The 21,142-nt window shown below is 56.2% G+C and overlaps 7 protein-coding genes across 7 annotated transcripts; all 7 read left to right on the plus strand.

Annotated features, from left to right (window-relative positions):
- Positions 1 to 122: 122 nt before the first annotated feature.
- JKF63_07725 (uncharacterized protein) lies at positions 123 to 1,031 on the plus strand (the record flags this gene model as incomplete). Its single annotated transcript, XM_067903656.1, has 1 exon — positions 123 to 1,031. One exon carries the CDS (start codon positions 123 to 125, stop codon positions 1,029 to 1,031), a length of 909 nt encoding a protein of 302 aa, XP_067759856.1.
- A 2,982-nt stretch (positions 1,032 to 4,013) lies between these two features.
- JKF63_07726 (uncharacterized protein) lies at positions 4,014 to 4,988 on the plus strand (the record flags this gene model as incomplete). The annotated part of the gene is made up of 1 exon (XM_067903657.1): positions 4,014 to 4,988. One exon carries the CDS (start codon positions 4,014 to 4,016, stop codon positions 4,986 to 4,988), a length of 975 nt encoding a protein of 324 aa, XP_067759857.1.
- Positions 4,989 to 7,260: 2,272 nt separating this feature from the next.
- On the plus strand, positions 7,261 to 7,761 carry JKF63_07727 (uncharacterized protein; the record flags this gene model as incomplete). The annotated part of the gene is made up of 1 exon (XM_067903658.1): positions 7,261 to 7,761. The coding sequence occupies one exon, from the start codon at positions 7,261 to 7,263 to the stop codon at positions 7,759 to 7,761; it is 501 nt and encodes a 166-aa protein (XP_067759858.1).
- A 1,028-nt stretch (positions 7,762 to 8,789) lies between these two features.
- On the plus strand, positions 8,790 to 10,751 carry JKF63_07728 (uncharacterized protein; the record flags this gene model as incomplete). Its single annotated transcript, XM_067903659.1, has 1 exon — positions 8,790 to 10,751. The coding sequence occupies one exon, from the start codon at positions 8,790 to 8,792 to the stop codon at positions 10,749 to 10,751; it is 1,962 nt and encodes a 653-aa protein (XP_067759859.1).
- Positions 10,752 to 15,277: 4,526 nt separating this feature from the next.
- Positions 15,278 to 18,298, plus strand: JKF63_07729 (uncharacterized protein; the record flags this gene model as incomplete). Its single annotated transcript, XM_067903660.1, has 1 exon — positions 15,278 to 18,298. One exon carries the CDS (start codon positions 15,278 to 15,280, stop codon positions 18,296 to 18,298), a length of 3,021 nt encoding a protein of 1,006 aa, XP_067759860.1.
- A 723-nt stretch (positions 18,299 to 19,021) lies between these two features.
- Positions 19,022 to 19,357, plus strand: JKF63_07730 (uncharacterized protein; the record flags this gene model as incomplete). The annotated part of the gene is made up of 1 exon (XM_067903661.1): positions 19,022 to 19,357. One exon carries the CDS (start codon positions 19,022 to 19,024, stop codon positions 19,355 to 19,357), a length of 336 nt encoding a protein of 111 aa, XP_067759861.1.
- A 522-nt stretch (positions 19,358 to 19,879) lies between these two features.
- JKF63_07731 (uncharacterized protein) lies at positions 19,880 to 20,215 on the plus strand (the record flags this gene model as incomplete). The annotated part of the gene is made up of 1 exon (XM_067903662.1): positions 19,880 to 20,215. The coding sequence occupies one exon, from the start codon at positions 19,880 to 19,882 to the stop codon at positions 20,213 to 20,215; it is 336 nt and encodes a 111-aa protein (XP_067759862.1).
- Positions 20,216 to 21,142: the final 927 nt, after the last annotated feature.

A 21,142-nucleotide genomic window follows, 5' to 3' on the forward strand; every position in this document is an offset into this window, starting at 1 on the left:
CTCACTCACTTGTTCTCACGCAAGCACACGCTCACGCTCACACACAATATATATATATATTTCTTTCCAGCTGTTTCGAACTCTTTGCAGACGCATTGCAAGCGACGACGACAAGCAATCCCATGTCCAAGGGTGTCAACCGTCCTTCAGAGCCCCTGGCTGTAGGCCAGAGCAGCGGCTTGCGTATGGAGGGCGCCACTGCCACGTCCCCGCTCTACGGTCATGAGAACATCGCGGAAGGCGTGAAGGAGGATAAGAACGGCTCTGGGAGTGTGCCGCACACTGAGACACACACACCACCCGACAACAACAACGTTCACCATCAATCGAGGTACCACTACTCTGCCAGCGATGACGAAGAGTATTCCCTTGACCATCAGATCCGCATGCTGGAAGTGAAGCAGACAATCGCGATGTCTCGAAAGTGGGCGAACCCGGGCCCGGTGGGCCTCCTTGGCTTTGGCACCACCACGATCCTGTTGAACCTCCACAACACTGGCCACTATCCCCTGACAACGGCGGTTGTCGCCATGGGAATCTGCGTTGGCGGAGGTGCACAGATCATCGCAGGTCTGCTTGAGTGGGCGCACCACAACACCTTCGCCTTTGTCGCCTTCACCGCGTACGGCGCCTTCTGGCTGTCTCTCGTGTGTGTCTGGATGCTGCCCAGCACCGCGACCCGCCTCTCTCCAATGGTCCAGCCAGCCAGCGCGGACACAGTTGGTGCATACCTCCTCCTGTGGGGCATCTTCACCTTCACCATGCTCTTGGGCGCGCTCCGCACGAACGTCCCCCTCTTTCTCGTGTTCCTCACCTTGACGGTGCTCTTCCTGATGCTCGCCGGCGGCAACCTGGCAAACAACACGGCAGTGCTCCGTGCGGCCGGCTACGAGGGCATCCTCTGCGGCTCCCTCGCTCTCTACCTCGCTGTCGCGGAGGTCCTCAACGAGGTGTGGAGCCGCAGGATCCTGCCTGTGACCCCGATGGCGCAGGTGCTCTCAGTCGTCCTGCGGTGCTGCCAAGGGCGATAACGTAGCAACGGTTCAATAAGGGGGCCGTCGTGCTGTGCGTGAGCGCTGCTCTGAAGCAGGGGAGGAAGAGTGGGGCAGCGAGCAAGCTGGCACACACGCACGCCCGCATATAGATATCGCCTCTGTATTCAGAGTTGACCATATATATTTATATATTTATACGTGCGTGTGTGTATGTGGGGGGGAGGTGAGGTGAGGTGGGAGGGATGATGATCTCTTGAATCTTTCAGTCCACCCGCCTTACTTTGATTATATTGGCCCCCTCGACCCCCTCCACCCTCTCTCCACCCCCTCCCCCGCTCTCTAGCCGTTGGACTGCGCGGGAGGGTACTCGTGCTCCCGTTTTTTTTTGCTGGTATTACTGCTGTGAAATGCGGTGTGATTGACGTCGGCTGTGGATGGATGGAGAAAAGGGATTCCCTCTGCAGTTTTTTTAATATATTGTCTTTATTTTTTCTTTGAGCGTGTGTGTGTGTGTGTGTATGTTGGCCGATCTCGCTACGCATTGGCCCTCGTTCCCCCACTTCTTGGCGTGGCAACGGACGTGCGAGCCACAAAGTTTATCCATGCTTGGCTCGACTGGTGGGTGCACCTTCCAGTTTTTTCCCTCTGCATTGCTTCCCCTCTTTTTTTTTTGTTTTTTTTTGTACGGTCGTATTTTAAGTTATAACGCTTTATTGTGTGGCCAGTCCCGCTGTGGATGGCAGCAGCGAGAGGTCGGTGTTGCTGATGCTGCAGGAACGACGTATGTTTCGAGACAGATGAGAGGTACTCTACGGCATGCGCTCAACGCGCGCCTGTTCGCGTGCCTTCTCGTTTTGTGAACCCGCGTCTGCCCCTCCTCCTCCTCGCGCTTCTTCGTTTACGTGCGTGTGCCCCCCTCCCTCCCCTCCCCCTCTCCCTCCCCCCTCAAACAACAACAACAAAGAAAAACGTGTGTGTGTGTGATGCAAAACATGTCGCACCTTTTTGGCATTGTCTTCAGAGACGCGATAAAAAAAAGAAAAAGGGGGAGGAGAGAAGAGAGCAAAAACAAAACTGTTTCGCTTCTCTCTGCTCGCCGACGCATACATAAATATATAAATATACACATACACACACTCTCTCTTTTTTTTTTCTTGTTGAACGTGTGTGTGTGTGTGTGCGCGCACGTACTCTGTTTATTTATGTTCCACGTGCATGCTTGTGCTCCTTTACATCTCGCCACCTCTTCTGTTGCCGATGGCATGAACGCGTGTATCCCATATTCAACAGAAAACGTATGCGGGGATGACCCCCGTGCCCAACCCCCCCCCTTTTTTTCTTCCCGTCGACTTGCCGGTCACTCATTCGCCCTGGGCCTTACTCCCTCGTCCCGCTTCTGCCTTTGTGTGTGTGTGTCTCTCTCTCTTTTCATGTGTATGTGGGTGCATATATTTGCCATTCTTTTTTCTCTTTTGGTCTCCCTTCGCGCCTCCCGTGACATCGTGAGTCTGCAATATCCCAGCGCCACCATCACCACCACCACGAGCACCAAAAAAAGGAACGAAGTGTCAGTATAACGCGTTTGTTAGTGCTAATCATCATCACCCCCCCCCACACACACACACACACGTGCAGCGAATTGTTTGAAGATTGGAGTCGATCTTTGCTCTCCGCGTGACCATCAGTGTCTCCGCCTGTGTGCGTGTGTGTGTGTGTGTGTGTGTGTGTCTGCGGAGAAGGGGGGTGAAGGAGGGGAGGGGAACAGCCAAATAAAAGTGAAGAGGCCGCGATGCACGACACAACCACGAAGGGCGATTAGTGTCGATGCCAGCCGGTATATAAAAAACCTGCGTTACCGCACCACTTGACCCAGCGTCACCCTCGTTGTTCGCCATGCCTCCTCCCCCCCCCCTCTCCCTCCTCCTCCCTTTGAAACACAGGCAGAACACGTGCGATTTTGAACTTCGCTTCTCTTTTTTTTTTTGTTGTTGCTAATGTCGTCTCTCTCTCTTTCTCTCCCTCGTCGGTGGCTGCTGCTACTGAAGCACCTCGACACGTTGCGGGCATTGTGCACGTGTATCCCCTAACGGGGGCAGCACTCTTCACTTCATGATCCCCACTCAAAATGCTCTTCGCCTTTGGCGTCCCCCCTCGTCCCATCCCGTCACGTCCCCCTTCGGGGACTGGCGTGGGTGAGCCCCACCCCCACCCCCCCCCTCTCCCGGCCTCCCTCCCTCCTTCCTTTCTCTCTCATGGGGTAAAAACCTCCCAGTCACCGGAGCACGTGTCGGACGGTTTGCTGGTGTTGCTGATGCCTTCGCTCTTTCACAGACAAGTACACACTCCCCCTTCTCTCCCCCTCTCTCTCTCCTCCCCTCCCCATTGCACTCCTCTCAATCTGCAGCCTTTCCAAGACACAGCGGCTTCCACACACACACAACACACAATACAGCGTAGACTTCAGCCTCTCCCCTTTTTTTTGCGCGTCACTCTTGACCCACTCTCGGACCGCCACAACAACAGCACTCTCGTTCTCCCTCTTTTTTTTTTCTCTGCCTGTGTCAGAGTGTCACACAAACACAAAACACAAGTAAGCCGAGAGGGAACGAAAGTGTGGTTGCATAGACAGTCGTGCAAGCACCCACGACACAGAAAAAAAAAGAGAAGAAAAGGGGTGTGGAGAGGCATCGACGGGGCGAAGACGGTCAGCGTTGACAATAAAGCCCCTCGGCGCAGCTTCGGGGGGGGGGGGAAGAAAAGGGGGTGGGTGGGTGAGTGGGGAGGACAATCCCAACTCATTCACAAGCCAAATAGAATCTCTTTCGTGTGTGTGTGTGTGTGTGTATATTCTTCTTGCCTACCACGTAAAAAAAAAAATCGCCCTCGCGTGTCTCTATACATCACTTCTCTCTCTTTTTGTTCGTGAGTGTGCACATCGAGTCGAACGCCCCACAAAAAAAAAAAAAAATCGGGACACTCAAAAAAAAAATGTCGTCCGGGTCTCCGCCTGTTCTGCCAATGCCCAGGACCGACGGTGAAAAGGTGGAAACAGTCAAAAATGCCGGTCAGCGCACGTCCGCAGATAAAAACCCCGACCCAGCCGACAGTGCCATGATGCAGAGGTCCATCCAGGGGCTCTCCACCCAGAGCATGGCCAACGAAGCTCTGAGCAAGTGCCCGTCCTCGGTGCCCGGCGGTGACGCCGATTTGGGCTCGACCGAGTCGATGAGTCAGAATGCCAACAAGGGGGGTGGCCGGCAGCGGCGCGGCGATGACCCGGCAACGCGACTCGAGAGGCTACGCGAGAAACGCCGTCACCTGCGGGACTTGCAGGATTGGGAGTATCAGGTGGCAGCCACACCCGCCCGTCGTGCCAACTCGGTGCTTCTAGGCCACTACTCCTTCAGCTTCGCGTTCATTCTGCTTGGCCTGCATTACACTGGACGCTTCCCGCTGGACACTGTGCTGGTCGCCAGCCTGCTCTGCATTGGTGGTGGCCCGCAGCTTATCGCTGGGCTGCTGTCGTGGACGCAGGGCTCGACGTTCGCCTACGTGTCTTGTCTTGCCTACGGTGTTTTCTTTCTCGCGCTGGCGTGCATGTGGTTGCTGCCAAGCGCGAGCAGCCAGCCGAATCTGGAGGTGCAGGCCGTCAGTGGCCCCGTCACGGGCACCCTCTACTGCATCTGGGCCTTTGTGAGCTTCTTCCTGATGCTCTGCACACCGGCGATGAGTGTAGGCCTTCTGGTCAAGTCCATCATGACGACACTGAGCCTGCTGAGCTTGGCGGGTGGCTTGATGGCGAACAATCAGGTGGCCACCCACGCCGGAGGCTACCTTGCAATCATCGCCGGGGCTACGTCCTTTTATCTTTTCTTTGCCGGTATTTTGAATGAGGTGTGGGATGCGCAGCTCCTGCCGACGGGTTCGATGACAAAAATATTCGATGCTGTGGCCCACCGGCAGCGCGCTCGCAACGATAATGAACACCCGTAAAAGAGTGTCCATCCACTCACAGAAAAGCGGCATTGAAAATATATAAAAACAAAGAGGCCAACGCACGGTCACAATCGGGGGGAGGGAGGGAGGGAGGGAGGGAGTCCGGTTCACCGCTGCCGCCGTACCGCTCTTGTTCCCCCTCCCCCCTCCTTCCTTTCTCCCCACCGTGACGTGGATGACGAAGCGAAAGACGCACATAAAACACTCAAATCTTTTTTTTAGTACATTCGAAAACGCGGGTGTGCAGATGGAGGAGAGAGAAAAAGGGGGAAGGGGGGGGGGGGGGAGGAGAGGAAAGAGGGGGAACCCCCCGCCTCCTCCCTCCCCCCGCCTCCCCCATCCTCCCCCTCTGCCCCCTCCCCTCCCTTTTTTTCATACATGAAAGAAAACGGTGGATTTTTTTTTGTGTGTGTGTGGTTTCTTTGTTGTTTGTTTGTTTCTGTTGTGTCATTTTGAAATAGGAGAGGCAGTGAGACGCTGTTGCTATCGCTGTCTTCCCCCATCCCACCCCCCCACCCCACCCCCTTTTTTTCTTGCTCTGGTCGCCCCTCGCAACCACCACCTGCATCCCACCCCTCTGCCTAGATGGCTCTCGCTTCTCCTCCTCCTCCCCCCCCCCTCTCCCCTGTGTGTTCACCTCTTTTTTTCTAATCCCCCGGGTCTCATCCGCAGCCATCGCTCTCCATATATATGCACGCCTGCCAGCCAGCCTCACACACATGGCTCACAGCAAAAGATTCGCTGACAGCCGCTGTGGGGGAGGGGGGGGGAGGGTGTCCTGATGAAAAGCGACGCACGCAACACAACACCCCCCAAAAAAAAAAAGAAGGAAAGGAAAGGGGAGGTGAAAGAGAAAAAAATAAAAATTTATTTGCTGAATGACTCATACGCCTCAAAGCGTGTGTATGTATTTGTATATATACATATGCATACATGACGTTGTGCAGAACTCTACAGTTTTTGGGGGTCGCTGTTTTTTTTTTTCATGGCTTCTTTTTATAGGTGTCTGTTAGTGTTTGGGTATCTGTGTGTGTGTGTGTGTGTGCATTTAACTGTTCCTCTCTTCCCCCCCCCTCCTCCTTCCACCAACACCACCACCCCTCTCCATATATATTTATATATCTATGTATATATATATATATATATATTGTTGCTCAACTGATCAAGACAGTGTTATGGTGTGTGTGTGTGTGTGTATTTGGGTTACCCCTCTCTCGTGCATGGATTTCTTTAAATATAGAATATACATTTATATATATTTATATAAATATATATAAATATATATTTTATATTTATCTATAAATAAATATTTTGTCCGCCGCAGTCTTGTAAAACGAAAACGCGCGTGATCATTCGTGTTCTCCTTTATAGCCACAACCACCACCACCACCGTTACAAACACACGCAAATAAAAAACAAAAAGAGAGGATTTCAAGAAATTCATTCCGGTGAATTTTTTTTGTTTGATTTTGTTGGGGGGGTTGAAGGAGGGGCTCGTGTGTGCTGGTACGCGGAAAGTCCCTGTAATTGAGTGCTGTCGTGGGTCTGGGGATGGGGTCGATGAGTGTCTGACTTCTTTGGCAGCTAACGCTATTCACCCCACCCCACACCACACCACACCTACGGCTGCTATCCCTGCTACTCGTCCAAGATCCCCCCTCCCCCCCCCCGCCCCCACCCTCTTCGGGGTTACGTTGCTACACCTGCTGTGTTTTACTGGATCATTGCATCGATGTCTACCTTTGATGGTCGCTGCACATTGCTCTTCTGGTCGACTAACGCAGGTGCCCGAAGTGTGGTTCAAGCGAAGCAAATGGAAATAAGGGTCGCAGTGCACCCAACCCTTCAAGTCTCGCCACCACCACCCCCTCCCCCTTCTCCCCCTTCTCCCCCTCCCCCCCAACACACACACACACACACACACAGAAAGAGAAAAAAAAGACTTGAATGCCGACCTGCACCTAATACAATCGCTCTAACACATCATGAGGACGACATCATGACGCTGATCACAGGGATCGTCTACTAAAACGAAGAGTGTGGTGATATGTGCGCGCCACAACGCCGAGAACACTTTTTTTGACAGTGAAGCGGCAGGGGATCCTGTGTGAGCTGCGCAGAGTTGCAATATCCGGGTAGAGGCATCCCTGTCACAGCGCACGTGGGCGAACCCCCGGGCCCGGTGGGCCTCCTTGGCTTTGGCACCACCACGATCCTGTTGAACCTCCACAACACTGGCCACTATCCCCTGACAACGGCGGTTGTCGCCATGGGAATCTGCGTTGGCGGAGGTGCACAGATCATCGCAGGTCTGCTTGAGTGGGCGCACCACAACACCTTCGCCTTCGTCGCCTTCACCGCGTACGGCGCCTTCTGGCTGTCTCTCGTGTGTGTCTGGATGCTGCCCAGCACCGCGACCCGCCTCTCTCCAATGGTCCAGCCAGCCAGCGCGGACACAGTTGGTGCATACCTCCTCCTGTGGGGCATCTTCACCTTCACCATGCTCTTGGGCGCGCTCCGCACGAACGTCCTTCTCTTTCTCGTGCTCCTCACCTTGACGGTGCTCTTCCTGATGCTCGCCGGCGGCAACCTGGCAAACAACACGGCAGTGCTCCGTGCGGCCGGCTACGAGGGCATCCTCTGCGGCTCCCTCGCTCTCTACCTCGCTGTCGCGGAGGTCCTCAACGAGGTGTGGAGTCGCAGGATCCTGCCTGTGACCCCGATGGCGCAGGTGCTCTCAGTCGTCCTGCGGTGCTGCCAAGGGCGATAGCGTAGCAACGGTTCAAAAAGAAAAAGGGCGTCGTGCTGTGCGTGAGCGCTGCTCTGAAGCAGGGGAGGAAGAGTGGGGCAGCGAGCAAGCTGGCACACACGCACGCCCGCATATAGATATCGCCTCTGTATTCAGAGTTGACCATATATATTTATATATATATTTATATGTGCGTGTGTGTATGTGGGGGGGAGGTGAGGTGAGGTGGGAGGGATGATGATCTCTTGAACTTTCTAGTCCACCCGCCTTACTTTGATTATATTGGCCCTCTCGACCCCCTCTCCGCCTCCCCTCCCCCCTCTCCACCTCCCCTCCACCCTCTCTCCACCCCCTCCCCCCCCCCCCTCTAACCGCCTGCTCTTTGTGTAATTCGCACATGAACTCTACAAAAAGAAGATCATAAATCCCACGCCCTCCCCCCCCCCCACACACACACACCAACACACACTGTCGCAGAGCCGTACTGGGGTGTTGCAAATGAGTGTGCATGTATCTGTGAGGGAGGGGGGGAGGTGCTACTTCAAACACACAGAATATGGGCTGTTGCTGTATTTTTGTAGTTGCCGTTGTCCTTGCTGCTCTGACACCCCCCACTCACCCACCCACCCACTCCTCATCCTCCTCTCTCCCTCTTTCAATCGTGTTCGACGTGTTTTTTGTTGTTGTTGAATGTCCCCCACCCCTTCTCTCCACGCGCGCGCACACACGCACACATTCATGTAAGTCGTATATGTTTGTATATGTGTATATGCAGATATATATGTGTGTGTGTACGTGTTGTTGTTGGTTATATTAGTAGTAGTACTGCAGTGTGAGAGTGTACGCATCCCCTTCCCTCCCCCTCTTCCCCCCCCCCGTCCATCCCCCTCTTGCTCGTTTACTGGTATATATATATATATACATCCAAAGATTGCAACTGTGCTGGGGAATTGTCGTTGTTGTTGTTGTTCTCTGACAAGTGTTATTGAGGGTGTCTCTTTTTTTTTTGGTGGGCGACGACGCTCTTTGTCCCTCTCCCTCTCCGAAGGATGCCGTTGAACAACGAAGAACCGCAGGGCGGCCGTGTAGAACTCAATCTACCGCTGTCGCGTGACGCATTGTCTGCCAAGTCCATCAAGACACCGTCGAATACGGTATTGGCGTTCGCACAGCGGGAAGGAGAAGACCACCTTGACGATGCCGCTCTCATCGCTGCTATGGATGACGAGAACGCCGACCCGGTGCTGCACCCGCCTCAGACTCGGGCGATCGACCACCTTGAGAAGTGCGAAGAAAGCCGCCTACGCGGCGACCCTTGGCGCTTCGCGGTGGCGCTGATCTTCTGTTTTCTCTCCATCTGCAACGCCATGCAATGGATTGCCTTTGCACCTATCGTGGATGAGGTGCGCACGTATTTCAAAATGAGCGCAACACAAGTAAACTTTCTTGCAACGACCTACGTGATCGCATACGTCGCCATTGTCTTTCTCAGCTGCAAGCTGTATGAAACCACGGGTATAAAAATGGGTGTTCTGATCGCTGCAGCAGCGAACGCGATTGGTGCGCTGCTGAAGATCATCGCTCTCTACGTGTGGCCCAACGCCGCCTTGCTGTACATCGCGCAGGCCTTCAACAGCATCACAGAGGTGCTCACGATCGCGACGCCGCCGCTCATCTCAAACCGCTGGTTCCCAGAGAATGAGCGGATGGTGGCCAACACGGTGATGTCCTCGGCCCTCAACTTTGGCTGCGGCATCGGCGTCCTCATCCCAACATTCTTCGTGGGGCGGGATAAGCAGTCGAAAAAACACTTTGGCAATTTTTTTTGGTTCCACTTCAGCTACGGGGCGCTGATGCTTCTTCTTGTCATGTTTCTCTTCCCGAAGAAGCCACGCTACGCAGCCAGTCATGTGGCGGCGCGGCAGCAGAGAAGGGAAGAACGCCGCCTGCGCGCGCTGAATGATGTCCTGCGACGTCGGCAGAGCGACGAGGACGGTGAGGAGGAGCTTGACAAACCGCTGGACTCGCATGCAGAAGTGAAGACGAAAGAGGACCTCACCAACGGAAACAATGAGCCAAATGCTGCCGACGTAAAAGTTGGCTCCAAGAAGGGCGAGCGCGGTTCGGTGGACGTGAAGAAGAGCTCGGCAGCGGCAGGCCATCAAAGCGTCAGCAGCGACGGTGCCAGCGAGGAGGAGGAAGAGGAGGAGGATCCAGAAGTGCAGCCGGTCAACGTCTTTTCGGTGCTGATGGACTGCTTCCGTGAGTTCCGCCACAACCTCTCCTTTGCTCTCCTGGGCATCAGCTCGGCGGCGGAGCTGGGCCTCATCTGGGGTGTGGCAACGGTCCTGCCCCAGATGCTGGCGCCGTACGGCATCAGTGAATCCACTGCAGGTTGGATCGGTTTTCTCAACCTGGTGCTTGGCACCGTCGTCTGCCCCTTCTTCATGCCCCTCGTAGATCGCTTCGGACGACGCTACAAACTGCTTCTGTGTACTCTGTCCGTGGTGGTGGTGGTGGTGCTGCTGCTGCTCACGCTGTTGCTGCACTTTGGTCCCGCTGTGGAAGAAAACAGCGCGTACTACACCGTCGCTGTACTCGTGCTATGGGGGGGCGTCGCAGGACTCTGCCAAAACTTCATGATGCCCCTCATGTTCGAGTACGTTGTGGAGTTGACCTTCCCCATGGCGGAGAGCACGTCGGCGCCAGTGCTGACTTGGAGCGCGTGTCTAACAAATTTTTTGCTCACGCTCATCTTCGGCGAGGTCCTGACTGACAATCCGACGGAGAACGAGTCTCTTCGCACCTTCATTGGTGCCACCGTGGTTGCTGCGATTGGCAGCGTGACACTTTTCCTAACGAAGCCTCTCACGAAGCGGACAGACTACGAGAAGCGACAGGTGGAGGCCCTCGAGCAACGCAAGATTCGTCTCCAGTCCATGGCACATGCGGGGATCGACGAGGCCTACACGCAGTTCAGTGATGATGCCGCGAAGATGAAGAAGGATTGAGCCACCGAGTGCGGCGGCGAACGCCCAGAGTGCTGATGTGGGCACCCCCCCCCTACACCCTACGCATGCGCGTACGGTATCAGGTCCGCAAGGATAAAACCCTCTCCCCTTTCCCTTACTATTTTTTTTTTGTTGTTGTTGTTCAGACACTCGCGCACCGCTGTCGCTGTCCTCCGGCATTTTTCTGGGGGGTAACCAACCAGAGAAACGCCGATCTTTGTCTCTCGAGGCCCAGAGAGAAGGAGAGAGAGCGCGCGATGGATTCACAGATGCCACACGGACGTCTAGGAGAGATCAACCGTGTGCGTTCGTGGTGTCGAAAGAAGGGATGATACACCGAAGTGGACGCGTGCACAACGAACCAAAAGGCGGTTCCTCTTTGTTGTTTTATATGTCCCCCCCCCCCCACCACCACCACCACCCCTCCTCTCTCCTCCACCACCACAAGCACACACACACACACCCACACACACACACACACACACGAGAGCTTGGGCACACCTTTGCCCAGGATTTTTTGGGGGGTTTGCTTGGAGAAGGGTGGAGGGGGGGGGTGGCAGTCTTGTACTTCTTTGTGGTTCAACCTGTATTTTTTTTTAATACTTTTCTGTCCGGTTACTCATGCCTCGACCCCCACCCACCCACCCCCTCCCCTCCCCCATGTGACCCCCTCCCACCACTGAAGTTTTTTTTTAAACCGCTCCCTCCCCTCCCACGGCCTCTTCTCCTCCACTGCATCCCACCCTCTTCTTTTGTGGCCTTGCCCCCTTCACTCTCTCTTTTTTTGTTTTTCCTCACAGTAGTGGTGAGGCTAATGCCTTTCTGCGAATGGTCTGCATGTGCATGCATCGGTGCGAGCGCGTGTATGTGTGTGTGTGTGTGGGGAGAAGGGGAGGGGGGGAGAGAAGAATGCTGGAGGGGATGTTAAGCGTCCGCAAGTATAGATGTCCTCCACCACCCTCCTCTGTGAGACATCCCGGACATTTTTTAACGCGGTGGTGTTATTGGGGGAAGAGGGAAGAGGGAGGGAGGGAGGGAGGGTGAGGCTTTCTCGTCCTCCTCTTTGCAACGGTTTGCTGGATTTCGATATGCCCTGCTCTCGCCTCATATATGCACGCGGGCGCACATTGCAAGCAAGCACACACGTGTGTGCTCGTGTTCGTGTGTGTATATGCATGCACGTATATATATATATATGTGTGTGCATATAAGAGAGGCGCAACTCTTATCGTTGAGTGTGTGTGGTGTGTGTCTGTCCACCACCACCACCGCCAAATGTTATCAGGACCACGCCGTGACGCATATTTTTGACAGTTTTTTTTTTTGGAGGGGGACTCCCCCTCCACTCCCCTCTTTCAGACATCGGCCATCCCCCATGTCTCCTTGATAAGCCAATTGATGCAGTGGAAGCGGGGACAAAACAGTGGTGTGACGGCCCGTATAACGACACCTCTTGGTGTCGCAATGAATAGACATTGGTGCACACTCATTTATCAATACATATATATTTATTTATTTATAAATATGGCACACACAAAAAAAAAAGAGAGAGAAGAAGCAAGCACACCTCCGCCACGCATTATATATGCACAGGTTGCCGTAATGGCTCTCGCCTGTCCTGTCATTTATTCTATGGCGGATACCCCCATCAGGCACAACGCATTATCCAATACAAAAAAAAAACATAAAAAAAGAAGATTGTGTCACTCGCACACGCCGGTGAGGGGAGGGGAGGGGAAGGGGGGAGGATGAGTGCTATACAGCTGGCTCCACCTGTCACCTATGGTGGTGTGACTCACTCCCCCACCCCGTCAACTGATGTGTGACCTTTAACCGAGCACCCTGTTCTCCTTCTCCAAATCCTCCCCCCACTAATCGTGTATTCCCAAACGTCTTCCTCCGACTCGTGTGTGTGTGTGTGTGTGTGTGTGTGTGGGTGGGTGCGTACATTGGGGCTAAATAGGCAACGGCCCCCACGCCACAGTGTGTGTGAGATATATAGATATATATAATATATACATATACATATATATACACACATATAATATATATACAGATATATAAGCCTTGGTGTAAATACCGTCATTCCCCTTTAAAGACAGATCAACGACGCCACCACCACCACCCTCAACCACAGAAATATTTACACAGACATCCATCATATATATACAACATATATATATATATGTGTGTGTATGTATATATAGCCGTGTGTATCCTCTCCCTCCCTCTCCCTCCTTCCCTTTGCCAAGATCGACGGGGGAGAGCCCCTCATCGACACATGCATTGACGAGTACACCCCCCTGATACACACACCATCACAGACACACAGATATAGAAAAAAAACGGATCCCCCACCTGCGAAGCATACACAGAAACAGAAGAACGTAAAAAAGAACTCTGAGAAAAAAGAAAGGGGGCGCCTGTGGATACACACGTCACAGACAAACGACAGAGAGAGACAGACAGAGAGCGGGGACCACCCACGTGTGAGTAGATATCTGCCGCTGTGCACCCTCGCTTCTTATTGTCTATCTGCTGTTTTTTTTTTGTGGCGGTGGTGGTTGTTTGCCGCGGGATTCCCTTTCTTGCCCGTGTGTGTACACGCGCACACGTGTGATCCCCCCCCCCTCCCTCTCCCTAGCGACACACGCCTGAAGCGCAGGATGCCGAACCTGCCCGCGATACCACCGAATCTGTGGATTACCGTTGCGCAACAACAGCGGCAGCAGCAGCAGCAGCATCCGTACTCGGGGGAGTCCCACGCGCACACAACACCGCGTATGATGCACTACAGTGGCACGGACACGGCACCACAGTGGCGAGAGGACGGACCCCGCTCACCCGCAGACCCAACGGCGCGTGCGCTGGAGGATTTATTCAATGAAGAACAAAGCGCTGAGGAACAACGCGTCCAGCAGCGCGTCGAGGCTCCTCGAACCGCACGTCTGCCATCCTCACATCAGCCTATCATGAGAACAGATGAAGAAGATCTGTTCGCGAATGTGTCGACTGGCCCTCGAGGCAACACCGCGACGGCTCCGCAGAATTATGGAATGGCGACAGAAAGTGCGCCCCACCGAGCCACACCGCGCCAGCGCATGCCTCATGATGAGCCCTTGCAGACGCCTGGCGAGGCAGACATGGTGGTGCGAGCTGTGCCTCATACAGCCCTCTCGCCGCTTCGGGTGTGGTTGCCAAGACACGTTGAAGTGCGGTGCACCCCGACAAGTATGGCGCATCCGAGAACCACACACGGCGTGCCACGCGACGACCCCGCCCACGAGCGAATACATACCACTCCGCCACAGCGGCGACCACCGCAGCTGCTCCTTGCGGGCGAGGACCACTACACCCACCACGCACAGAACGACTACGCAAGTGGCGGTGATGGCAGCTTCCAGGTCGCTCTGTGGCGTCGCAGACCTCGCCTCGCGCTGCCGCGCAACGGCAGGACAACGAGCGATGCTGAGGGAGCACCGACGTCGCTGTTGTCATCCCCGCGCTGGTACGTGGCGGCCTATGAAGCCATGAGTCTCTCGCTTCCGTCGGTAGCGCGGAGTACCAACGGCAGTCGTCAAGGGCTGGTGCTTCAACAGACACCTGTGAGCTACGCCACCGCTACTCAATTAAACAAGACGGGGAACCGCCGCACGCAGAACCACAGCAGCGTTCACGAGGACGAGGATGAGGGTGTGGTAGCTGATGCGGAAGACGAAGATGAGGCCGCTGCGGTAACGAACTGCCGTGACCACCACCACCACCCACCCATAGCGATAGGGTCGATGCACAGCTGCACACCGCCTCCCTCGACGTCGACGCGGGTGTACTGGAGCGCTGCTCGATCGCTGGAGGGTTCGACGCCAAGTATATGGCACAGCGGCGGTGGCACTAGTAATGTTGCCCATGACGATGATTGCGATGAAAGCGCTGCCTTCGCAGGCAAGAAAAGCTCTCCGCGGCTCGCTCGCAACAGTGCGCAGGGCGGTGCGCACGAACCGCGAGCCCAAAATATCTTTCTGAGTCCAGGCCACGACGAGCGCGGCAGTAGAGAGGGCGATAACAGTGGTGACAGACACCCAAGAAGTGCCTCAAGAGGCATCGCCAGAAGTGACGTTCACCGCGATGAACCGCCGGGTGAGACGCCATTGACACCGACGTCTGCGACGTTCCAGCGATTACTCGCGGCCCGCGCCGCCAGCGGATGTTGGCCCGCCTCGTCGATTGATGTACACATCACCCTTCCGTGGCTGCTGCACACCTGCGCGCTTCCCCCCGTGGCGGCGGATGCACTAGCACGTTGCCTGGAGACGCACATCCAAGCGTACCTGCCGCCAGCGACGGCAACGCAGTGCTGCAGGCGCAACAGCACGTGCCAGCCTCGAGTCGACGGAGTGTGCGCATCCGGGTCCGCATGGGCACACCCACAGCACAGACCTCCACCGAATGTCACCCCATCGCCGACATCGCCTCCGCCCTCCTTGCCACCCCCCTGTTGGGTCGCGGCGTTTGCTCACACGGAGGGGATGCAGCGGTACGCAACGAACCATGCCTCGTTCCTCGTCCACGCAGGGGAGAGCACCGGTGCAGGTCGTGCGCTCCACGATTGCCGAGCAGACCCGCGCCCTGTCGAGTGCGCTCCCACCCCAGCCGCTCAGATTGACCTCATCCCTTGGCCCGCGTGGGTGCCGGACGCATCCACGAGTGTCCGTCTGCTCGCTGCGCTCACCTCGGGGGCCTTCCTGCTGATGGACACGATCGCGCGAGCACTCGAGCGGGCGAGCATGGATGTAGCGGAGGAAGAAACTACTGGAGCTCGCCGCGGCGGTATGGCGATGCGCAGTGGTGGAGGGAACCACCTGCGCAGCATGGACAGTCGTGCGTCACGCACCACCACCACCACCAACACCACCGCCGCTGCCGCCGCTCCAAATGTGGCCACCATCCTGAATCAGTTCCATATCTTCTGCGAGCTCGTGTTCGGCGATGCAACGAACAAGAGTCTCTGTCGACATGTCCGCGATCGCCTCCCCATGCACGTGAGTGATTTGAGCGAGCTGTTGTGTCGGCCGTGGTGCGGGGTCACGGTGAACAAAGATGCAGGTACCGCAGCAACGAGCGCCACCGCTCCCAGCGTGTGGAAAGCTCGCTGCCCCTCCGTACTGGATCTTGTCCACCACCTCGCCCGTGCGTGGATGAAGGAATGCTTCTCCGACCTGGCGGACCGACTGCATAGATTCTTGATCACCCACAATCCTGGCGTCGTGCTCGATCTCACCTATGCGCGTGTCAGCGACGGCCCTCACGCAGTGGCCCATGCGGACTCGCTTCCATGCGTGGGACCGCTGAGCGGCGTCGGTCCCACGAAATGTGGCAGGAGGGCCTTTGCGGCTCAGAGCCCCTGCAACTGCGCGCACCAGCGCCAACACCTTCGGGGTTCCCCTGTTCCGTGTCCAGTGCCTGGGGCAGTGGCAGCAGCCATGCAAGAGTTCCCTCCACATGCACTGATCTACCGAAGTATCGCCGAATTCACCCAAGGGCCTCTCCAGAGGTGGGAACGGTGGTGGCGGTCGTCGCCGTCGTCGACCCTCTCAACGTACGTCCCGACCACCAACGGTGCTGCCAGTGCCGCGTTCATGCAGTGGGCAACTCACGTCAACTACGCCACCGTGCACTCCCTCCAGTGGGCGCTACGTCACCCCCTCCTCGTCCCACAAACCTCTGCAGAGGATGCACAACTGCCAGTCTCGACACGAACCGCCGTCACGGACATGTTGTCGCTGCTGGAGCTGCTAACGTTGGTGCCACCACTCCTAGAGACGACGGCGCTGACAGCCTACGAGGCAGAGGCGGTGCTACGCGGCGCCTGCGCCAGTGTGATGGGAAACGCAGGCGATGGCGGTGCTGGTCATGGCACTGTCCGGACCGACACTCCATCAACGCCCCTGCGTGCCTCGAATCGAGGGTTCCACGCGTACTACCGTGTCTTTATTGGGCTCGTGTGCTACGGCGCTACGCAGCTGAGTGACGCTGAAGGCGTGGCGCTGTTGTCGCGCCCGTGCCAAAAGAAAACGGGTGTGACGGCCTCCACAACACCGAATGCTCACTACGGTGCTGATTCGGCGCTGCCAGAGCTGCGCTCTGCACAGGCCACGGTTGATAGTCTGTGGTCCCAGCACGTCCTGCCGCTGGTGGTAGGCTACGTTAGCGGCAGCGGTACCGGGCCTGCGCCCGCGGCACGCATGGATGCTCTGACGGCTGCGCACCAGTACATCCTCTACACACGCATGTTGCTGCAGCTACTGCGGCTGGAAGGGCGAAGTACACGACACAGCAGGCGTGGAGAAAAAAGTCATCCGACCCTCCAAAACGAAGCCCAACAAGACGCATCAAACGTTGGTGCGTCGCCCTCTCAATACCGACACAAGCGGGCCCGCTCTGCCACGTTCGTGGGGTCGGGACCGCAGTCACGGGACATCGCCCGACGCACGGGCTCGTGCAGCGGAGACGCTCAGCATAAATGGTGGGCGCCACCACCGACAAATGTGGCTGGACACCCTTTCACCGCTCGCTCCCCGCCGACAGAGAGCGTGTCGAGCTCAGCATTCACGGCAGATACGGCCACGACGCGCCGGTGGGCCAAGAGCAGCCTTGCCAGCACCAACGAGCCCGAGCGAGTTGACGCATCTGTGGCCGAGGTGCCATGCCCAGCTGAGCCAGCATTCGGCCCCACGTCGCAGCCCCCCCACGGGGATGGAAAGATGTGTCCACACAACGCCGCCACCGACGTTGTGGTGAGCAGCATACCGCCGGGGGAAAACTCGGCACCACCGCCGTATCGAATTCCTCCCGTGGTTGTTCTCGCGCACGGAAGCACCGACGGTGCAGCAACAGCCATGCCGCAGTGTCACGACTCTCCGACGCGCCCACACGACTGGCAGGGAGCGTGTCGGCAGCTGGTTCGCCAGTGGTTGCAGCCACTGCCGCGAACCCAGCGTAATGTGGGCCCTCACGCTCACAGTCTTGGAGACTCGGAGCCCGAGGCGGAGGTGGAGGCCTATCAAGAGAAGGATCACTCTTCTCCCGCAACCAAAGCAAGCGTCTTTTCAGGAGCGCTACCCAAGCGGCCGCCGTTGCCGGGGCTGTGCGGGCAATGTGGCGGCCACGCACTGCATCGCCGCGATATCCGTCGTGTTGGTGCTCTTCTAGAGGGGCTCGCGCAACGCGTTGCGGCGGTCCGTGAGGAGGAACCAGGTGCGCACACAGAAAATATCGATGCCCATGGTGCTGGATTCTGCTACGACTATCTCTACGGTGTTCTGCCGCCTGGACTCCGCTCCAGAGACGGCGGCCTCATCACGGTCGACTCCACATCCACCTCGGATGAGGACCTCTACGACGTGGATATCCCGTGTCGCATTGCGTCCTCCCCCTCCACCATCAGCACCAGCGGCGGCAGTAGTGGTGGAAGTAATAGCTGCAGAACCCTCGGCACCTCGTCCACTGTGTCAGCGTCATCGCCATCATTATCGACACCGTCCCCGTGACTCGGTACCAGAAAGAAAGGAGGGGGGATGCCGCAGGTTGACGGCGCAGCGCCACTTATTTTTTGATGGCTTCGCGTTTTTTCTTTTCCCTTTGATATATCCGCTCTCTTCTTTATTTCACACACACACACAACACCTCTCAACCCCTCCCCTCAACCCTCTGGAGCGCCATCTCGACTGGCGCACGCGTCTGCAGCTAACAGCCCTCACAACATACGTTGTATCGACAAGAACAAACGAATCAACGCTGAACCACCACCACCACCACCACCACCCACCCACCCACCCCTCCGAGTAGCGAAGATGTACACAAAGGAGGGGGGTATCTTCAAGATACACACACACACACACACACACACGTACTCACACGTGGTCGTCCCCCTCCCTGTGATTCTGCCTTTATCCCACCACCACCACCACCACCCATGGGTGTCGCGCGCTGACGCGTATACTCATGTGTACATTACATATATATATATATATATATGGATGCCTGTCTCCACATACGTGTATGGGCGCAACATCTACGATGCGCCCCCGCTGCAGCCCCCTCCCCCTCCATCCCCTCCTCCTCCCCCCACCCCTCTATGCGATCCACGACGACACACACACACACACACACTCGTTCACAATACCCCATTCGCGCACCTTTCAAAGCATTTGTAGCGATTTGAGGTATTCTCCTCCTCACGCACCCCCCCCCTTCCCATCATCGTCATCATCATGTCCGCGGAAACCCTCGCGTGCACGTACGCCGCGCTCATGCTGAGCGACGCCGGCCTGCCCACCTCGGCTGAGAACATCGCCGCGGCGGTGAAGGCTGCCGGCGTGGAGGTGCGCCCCACCCTGCCCATCATCTTCTCTCGCTTCCTGGAGAAGAAGTCTGTCGAGACACTGATGGCGGCGGCTGCCGCGCAGGCTCCGGCGGCCACGTCCGGCTCCGCCCCGGCGGCGGGCGCCGCCCCTGGTGCTGCGGCTGGCGGCAAGGCAGAGGAGAAGAAGAAGGACGAGCCTGAGGAGGAGGGCGATGACGACATGGGCTTCGGTCTGTTCGACTAAGCGGACCACCTCAAGATCGACACTCGCACACACACGCACTACTGTCTCACATGACTGTTATTGTGTCCACGGAGAGGCAGAGAGAAAAAGTTTGAAGAGAAGGTGCTCGTTAATGAGGTGCAGGTGGAACTGCGTATCCCAGCACGCACACACACACGCGCGCGCGCGTGCACACACACCCTCTCACCCCCCTCCCTCCCTTTTTTCTCCCGCCGATGTTGAAGTGTCTGTTGTCTGAGATCAAAACAAACGAAAAATATGTTTTTTTATTTTTCTTTTGATGTTTGTTTCCTTTCATTATTTTCACCATCCAAAATACCGCCGCCCATCCCCCCCCCCCCCAAAAAAAAAAAGAAAGTGCGATCAACGAACTCCCCTTTGCCCCTCCCCTCCCCCTCCCCCATCCCTGCATGCCCCTACATCGGATGACTCTCTCTCTCTCTCACCCCTCTCATTTCTACTATCTGTCACAGGAACACGCTCCCTCACGCACCCCTCCCCCCTCCCATCATCATCATCATCATGTCTGCGGAAACCCTCGCGTGCACGTACGCCGCGCTCATGCTGAGCGACGCCGGCCTGCCCACCTCGGCTGAGAACATCGCCGCGGCGGTGAAGGCTGCCGGCGTGGAGGTGCGCCCCACCCTGCCCATCATCTTCTCTCGCTTCCTGGAGAAGAAGTCTGTCGAGACACTGATGGCGGCGGCTGCCGCGCAGGCTCCGGCGGCCACGTCCGGCTCCGCCCCGGCGGCGGGCGCCGCCCCTGGTGCTGCGGCTGGCGGCAAGGCAGAGGAGAAGAAGAAGGACGAGCCTGAGGAGGAGGGCGATGACGACATGGGCTTCGGTCTGTTCGACTAAGCGGACCACCTCAAGATCGACACTCGCACACACACACACACGCACACTCTCACCGTTATTCGTCACACATCCCCTCTTCCTCCAGTGGTACTCGGCTTTCTCCCCCATTCCCACGCACATCCGCCTGTCTGTCTGTGTGTGTGTGTGTGTGTGTCAGTACCCCCTATGTAAGCATGCATGCATGCATGCAATCTCTCGCTGTCCTCCTTCCTTTTTTTTTAGATCAAAATAGGGGAGGAGGGAGGAGGATGAAGTGGAGGGCGGTGGTGATTCATGCATGTTGGTGTATTGTACAAAACATCGTGAGGACGTGGCATCTCTCTTTTTTTTTGCTCTTTTTTTCTCATTTGTGTGCTCATATGCCAAAAAAAAAAATTTTCAATCAAAAATGAAGAACAGACGGCAGGGTGAAGAGATTTATTTCACAATAAAAAGACATGGAAGAGGAGGAGGAGGAGTGGGGCGGAGGTGAGTTGAGGGGTTTCCCTAGAGGATATCCTTCCCTGACTCATCGCCGCGGATATGCCCATTAAAGCTGCAGTGATCCGACTGTGCTCGTTCCCTCCCCCCCCCCCTCCTCCCCCTCCTGCCTGCTCCTCCCACACCCCTTTTCTGTCGTGTGTGCGCGTGTGCATGTTGTAATGTACTATCAACCAGCCCACGATCATTGCCTGCCTCGACCTCCCCCCTCCCTCCATCTTCTTTCTACTTCATGGCTCACACACACATATATATATATATATAAGTACAAACTTAGAACAAAAAAAAAACGAGAGGGAGGAGAAGACATCCACATTTGTATATCTTTATATTATACATTTATATAGTTATTACTGATATCGACATTATACACAAACACGAGCTGTGGGTAAGTGGCGCCACCAAACGAATGCATCAGCACATATATATATACATATATATATATGT

Source organism: Porcisia hertigi, chromosome 3, assembly GCF_017918235.1.
Source record: "Porcisia hertigi strain C119 chromosome 3, whole genome shotgun sequence".
Classification (NCBI taxonomy): domain Eukaryota; phylum Euglenozoa; class Kinetoplastea; order Trypanosomatida; family Trypanosomatidae; genus Porcisia; species Porcisia hertigi.